Raw genomic sequence first — 6,552 nt, forward strand, 5'->3', positions numbered from 1 at the left:
CACTGATGCCACAGGTGCCCTTGATTAAAGCCAGCAGGATATCTTCCTTTGAGTATACCATTTGCATTAAAGGGTTCACCCAAAGTTAAAAATTCTGTCATCATTTACTTACCCTAAAGTTGATCCAATATTTTATAAATTTCTTTGTTCTGCTGAACACAAATGAAGAGATTTAAAAAATGTTTTAACCAAGCCAATCTGGGGCACCATTAGGAAGAAACAATACTATGGAAGTACATAAGAAATTTATACAGGTTTGGAACAACATGAGGGTGAATATATAATGACATCATTTTAATTTTTGGGTGAACAATCCCTTTAAAGTTTGAGCATGTTTCTAAATATATAGCTTAAAAAAGGCATGCAGAAAAATGTGCTATTAATAGCTTTGATGTTTGAGAGAGGAAGAAAGATGATATCAGAGTATCAACATCAGCAGTACTCAGCTTTGAAATATAACTATCAGACATTAAAAAGTGTTATCTATCGTAGCTGTCCCTATAATAAAACATAACGTCACATCAGCATAAAAATGTTGATGTGCAGGTTTACTATATAACGTTTTCCTCAGAAGAATGCAGAATGAATGTTGTTGTGTGCCCACTTCCGCTTCACTTCCCCCTCACAGGCAGGTATTTAACATAAGCCAACAGAGCGGTCTGATACAGAATAGTTTAAAGTCACGCTTAAAAAGTCGCTTGTGTGCTTTACTCTCCATCTCCACTCAAAAACTTAACAATGCCTGTTACACCTAGAGCCTTCAGCGTTTATGGGGGAGCCGGTGGCCGAGGAACCCGCTTCTCCTCCTCTTCTTCTGAGGTCATTTATTCTTCTCCAGCTGATGAGAAGGCCACCATGCAGAATCTGGATAGTCGTCTAGCTTCATATCTAACAAAAGTGCAATCGCTACAGAAGACAAATGCTGAGCTGAAGAAAAAGATCAGGGAGTGGCATGGGAGTCACACACAGTCCCCGTCTGACCACTCTCACTACCTGGCTACCATTGAAGACCTGAAGGAACAGGTGAGTTTAGACTGAGATGAGAAGATTTTATGCTTAATGAGATTAAACATGCTAACTTAGTGGCTCTTCTAAGGTTACTGTGGATTCTCTAGTGTCTAATCCAATCCATTTCTATTTGCATGCTATTTTACAATACAATATTTGAACTTCAGGTCAGCCATAGTTGTATAGATAATGCCAAGATCATGTTGGACGTGGACAACGCCAGGCTAGCAGCTGAAGACTTCAAAATTAAGTGAGAAAATATATTTTTTTGTTTTGAATATCTAGATTATTTGTTTATCATTTAAAAAAAGCAAATCATTAATAATTATTGTTTCCTGTACTCTATTATAAATCTAAAACAGTTTACCCAAAAAATTAAATCTGTTATCATTAATTTGCTCTCACATGTTTCTGTGGAACACAAAATAATGTCAAAGCTGCACTGTCAAAAAAAAACTGCATTATTATAACCATTTTTTTGTGTACTTTTTTGTCCCCCTGCTTTCATTGTATAAAAGAGGTCAACTTAAACATTCTACTAAATAAGACTTTTTTAAATAAGTCAGTAAATGACATCAGATTTTCATTTCTTTACATCAGGTATGAGTATGAGCTGTGCATAAATGCAGCTATTGAAGCTGATGTTGCAGGTCTGAGAAAGGTTCAGCATAGTTTGACCTTAGATAAATCAGATTTGAAGTTAAACTATGAAGGTCTAAAGGAGGACCTTGCTTTTCTGGAGAAAAAACATGATGAGGTATGAGATATAACACTTATTTCACATCTTTATTTAATTTTTTGTGATTTACTGTTTATATAAACCACAACAATGTTAAGAACATTCTGTGCAATATAACCTTGATGTCTTTAATATTGTAAGATTGAAATCAATGACTAAATTTAAGATTTGATGCTTCAAATCTTGTTTGCTCCAATTCATTTCACAGACAGACTCACATGCAAATCACACTTTTTACTTTTCATGTTCGTAGGATTTGTTTTTTGTTAGGAACAATGCTGGTGGTATGTTGAACGTTTCTGTTGATGCAGCGCCCTCTATGGACCTGAAACAGGCCATAACAGGCAGCAGTGAAGACTTTGATGCTGCGGCTGAGAAATATATAACAGACCTGGAGGATTGGTATCAAAATAGGGTAGGCCTACCTCTTAAAACTACGCCCACCATTGTGCTTACAATAAATGTATTTTATAAGTAATGTGATTTGCATTCAGCTGTTCAACAAGCTCAGAATAGAAAGCTATAATTTCAGGATCTCAAACCATGATCTATGTTATAATAGTTTATTCATATTAACTGCAGGACAACACACTGCAAAACGAAGAGATCACACATAGCAATGAGCTTCAGAACAGCATAAAACTTAAGAACGAGTACCAGAAACTAGAGACTCATCTGCGGTTCCAACACAAAATGGTGAATATAAGTGCACAGAAACAATCCCTACAGTCACTCTCACTCATATGTGTTCAAATATTTCATTAAATTCCATCTTTGTGGCAACATGTCTAGGCAGAAAGGTTTTTTTTAACATGAGCTCCAGAAAGTTGTTTTGTTGTGGCCTTACCTCACCCCCTTCACCAACCAGCTTTTTGGAGCAGTCCGGGGTAATTTAGAAAAGCATGCTTCTTAAAGCAGAAGATAAGGTCCAAAACTAAAGTACCAAATAATAATCACTGCTTTTAAAATCAGAAGAAAACATGTTTTGTAAAAAAGTATTCAAATTATCATCCCAATCAGGAATAGTGATGGAAAAGCAGCAAACAAGTAGCCAGGAAACACATTTACTGTAATACTATTAATGAATTAGTTGCGCAGCACTCTTAGCAATGTAAACATGTAATACAAAGTAAGACATGATCATTTATTATCCACAGAGGATAGTCGATGAGGGTACGCTGGAGGAATGGAATGCCAAATATTGCACCAAGTTAACTAATCTTCAAGTCCACGTCACCAGCCTGGAAGACCAGCTGAATTTTTTCCGTTGTAAATATGCCCAAAACAATCAAGACTATGATGAGCTGCTGGACATCAAGACCCGACTGGAGCAAGAGATTGCAGAATACAGAAGCAGGTTATTGGAAAGGAAAGGTAAAGCTCTGGGACTTTCTATTTTCTTTGATATTTTGTGATGTAAAATGTAAAACGTGCTTACACTTTACTGGAGTATGTTAAAAGCAGTATGATTTATTTTTATAATCTTTTACTGACAGTAGCTTTCTTTTCCTTTTTTCATTTGAAACGATTCTCTCTTCGTAGTGACAAACACAGTAAGTAACTTCTTTAATATCCTATGTGTTTTTATTATTTTTTACAGTGGGGTACAAATGAACCTGATCTAACTCCTTTAGACACAGTGACTGAACCTACTGTGGATGCAAGTGCAGTAAAAAGCAGTGAGAAGGTGGATGACAAAGAGAAAAAACAACAAATCTGGCTAAAATCATCACTATTCAGACGTTGGCTGTGAAAATCACGTCTTGCTTATCAGACCAACTCTGTTCAAAAACATCGTCTTAAAACAATAAATGTATTTAACACAAAACAAAGCAGAAGTTGTGCTGTGTCATCATTTATTTTATTTGTAACAGAAGTGCATCAGAAGGTCTGAAGACTCATGTGACAGCTGTAGATGGACAGCAGAGTCTGATGGGTTTAGGAGTTTAATTTACAGAAGTTGAAACCACTTTACCATCAACAATGTTTTCCACCAATGTTTTGTATTCTCTTCGTGATATTTATATTTCAGGATAGCTCAATTAATTGGCCAATGGGAGCAGATGCGAGCAGCACGCCCCAGAGAATGGGGACTCCACCCCCAGTCAGTTCAGCTGATTTTGACATTATGGAGCGAATTTAGTGCCATTGACGATTTACAAAACGTTTGGTACTCCCCACTGCCTTGGCAGCCAATTAAGCGGAGTATCGGCTGTCACCCTATCATCAGATGTATTCACTGTAACCTGTGTTGAGCCCTAGGAATCCATATAGCGTCCCCATACGCGTGGTTCCTATATTAGCTTTTTTCCCGCCAGCATTTTTTAAAAAAAGTTGGCAGCCAGCGCCAGCATTTTTCATGATTTTCACAAAAGTTTAATGCCTTCCAGAAAATGTTTTTCTTTAAATATATAAACAAACAATATATCAGATGAAAGAACAGACCCTCTGCTTTCAAAAAAAAAAAGTTTCATCCTACCTTCATTAGTTCTCTTGTAATCACCTCTCAAACATGGGTAGGTTTCTTCAAAAACACCCAATTTTGAGCAAAAAGCTGAGATAATTCTATTATTGCGAAGGACTTTTGATAGAGATCAGATGCAGAGCGATCTTTAAAACATACACGGAGTTCTTTCTCTTTCACGTTAAGCCCTACTTCCGGGTTGTATAAGTTACGGAAGTGCATCACCTGGTGGATAATAGCGGTATTGCGGAAAGACGGAAAATTTTGTCATTGGCGGGGAAGCGTTTTCTCTTAATTGACGAGATATCTCGTCAATGGCGGCGAAAGAGTTAAGCTTGCCGCGATAGTCTGTGAAACTGTAATAACCGGTGCTTCAGCCTCTCAACGGTTAGATCGCTTGCCCATCGCGACACCGTCTTTCACCGAGGTTTTGATATTTTTCTTGTAATTAAATCATTTAGTTTCGTTAGAGAGAGCAAACACTAACAACTGAATGTGTCTGCTGCCTGAATTCAGCGGAGCTGAACGCACGTCACCGACCAGACGATGGCAGAAGCCGCGTGCTTACTCGTTTTTGTTATAATATACATAAATGATGTTTAATATAAGCGAGATCGTTTTGTTGTTGTGTTTTTTATCAAAAAAAAAATTATAAACCCATCATTAAAGCAGCGCTTAATGGAGAAGTAGCCGGTTGCTCTGCTTGGGACTGGCGGGTTCTGTGAGAATTACCGGCACATATTGACTCAAGCACTTAATTACCAGCTGTTGCACTCGCATTGCATGCAAATTCATATGCCATTTATCGCAGCTTACGCAAGCGCTGCATTTAAACAATTGCGTAATTCAAAAGTGAAAGTAAAATGTGCACGTCTGCATGCGCATTTATAAGCCCCTCCCACCCGGTGATACTTACGGGTTCGCTTCCCAGTTTGCCTAGTTGACTATCGTGGGTTCAGGAACAAGTAGTGACCAGCCTTCTGCAGTAAGCCCAGGTTCAGCCTCTTCAGATCTAGAGATGGAAGGTTTACGCAGGCAATGGAAGGGGCAGCTCCCGTGGCGCTTTGGTATGGATTTTTCAAATATGTCTATCACTGAATATTTCTGTTACGTATGTAACCCTCATTCCCTGAAGGAAGGGAACAGAGAAATCCCGTCCCGTCGCTAGGCCCTGCTGTACCATTGCTGATGTCGGCCGGGCAAAGAATGCTCAGCTTTCTCAGCAAAAATAGCTGATATGGTATTGTGCCTGCCCCTCGTTTTATACTCTGGCGGCGCCAACAAATGGAAATACCTGCATGCCAAGTTCATTGGCGTTTTACAAGTTTCTCGAAGTTGATTGATCTGTGAAGCACATTCCCAATTTGTCGGTCACTATGTGATGTCTCTTTTACGTTATTCAGGGAACGAGGGTTACATGTAACCGAGACGTTGTTCACACTTGACTTCCCCATTGTGATCTAGTTTTTGTTAAATAAATAAATGATGACACACTGTAAAAAAGATTTGTTGGTTTACTTTTAACTTATAAAAGTTAAGTTAATTTAACCCTCTGGGGTCCGACCATTTTAGGACACTGGCAGAGGTTCTGACATGCTCTTACATTTGGTCTTTTTTCAGTTGCTTTAAAACATAATAATAACACTGCGTTCAGCAGAAACTGGGCTACAATATTATATGAGCTACATGTATGTACATGTTTGTATTTTTCAGAGAAAAATGTTTATGTGGTTTTTGAAAAAGCAAATTTTTAAGTCACTGATATAGGTCCACAAAACCTATACTAAACATGTTTTAACAAGACTTTTGTCACCAGGTGACTATGGTAGGGCGGGAACCAAAAGTGGCGGAGAAAGGTTCCGTGAAGATGGTTTCCGCCCAGACCCGATTTTAAGAGCACCATTTCGCTTCCTGGTCTCCCTAGCGACACAGATGATTTACAAACGAGCAACAGGTGTGACCAATCAAGCTGAGTACTCATGATTGGAGGATGGAACAGAGACAACGGACATAAAAAGGCCCAAAGAAGCCCAAAGAAAAAAAAGTCGTTTCGGGCACGAGTTGCTGCACTGCCTAGGGCAGACCCGATCACACGCTCCGTCCTTAGAGGAGCCGGAGGGCGCCGTTGATCCACTGAAGTGCTTATGGCACATGGAAAGAGTGCGGCAGCCAAGAAAGGCGAAAAGGACGGAGCGGTGGATTTTAAAGGAACATTGCACCGGAACGTGCTTGTGGTGTACTTTGTATACGCTGTGTTGCTGCTTTGCAGACGGACTATGCTGGCTTGATCGTTTCCCTGTGGAAGAGAGAAAGGCACAGTCAGCTAGCGAAGGAATACTGG

General features: G+C 39.1%; 2 protein-coding genes across 2 annotated transcripts in view; one reads left to right on the forward strand and one right to left on the reverse strand.

The window, feature by feature from the left end:
• The first annotated feature begins 731 nt into the window (after positions 1 to 731).
• LOC135719354 (keratin, type I cytoskeletal 19-like) lies at positions 732 to 2,512 on the forward strand. The gene is made up of 5 exons (XM_065242043.2): positions 732 to 1,023; positions 1,176 to 1,258; positions 1,609 to 1,765; positions 2,001 to 2,162; positions 2,330 to 2,512. The coding sequence occupies exons 1-5, from the start codon at positions 739 to 741 to the stop codon at positions 2,510 to 2,512; spliced, it is 870 nt and encodes a 289-aa protein (XP_065098115.2). The 5' UTR covers positions 732 to 738.
• Positions 2,513 to 3,586: 1,074 nt separating this feature from the next.
• krt15 (keratin 15) overlaps positions 3,587 to 6,552 on the reverse strand; it is a 17,049-nt gene continuing 14,083 nt past the window's right edge. Inside the window, exon 8 of the mRNA XM_065241640.1 lies at positions 3,587 to 3,673. The gene's annotated coding sequence lies outside the window, so the exon portion shown is untranslated. The remainder of the gene's footprint in view (positions 3,674 to 6,552) is intronic.

Source organism: Paramisgurnus dabryanus, chromosome 14 (assembly GCF_030506205.2).
Source record: "Paramisgurnus dabryanus chromosome 14, PD_genome_1.1, whole genome shotgun sequence".
Lineage (NCBI taxonomy): Eukaryota > Metazoa > Chordata > Actinopteri > Cypriniformes > Cobitidae > Paramisgurnus > Paramisgurnus dabryanus.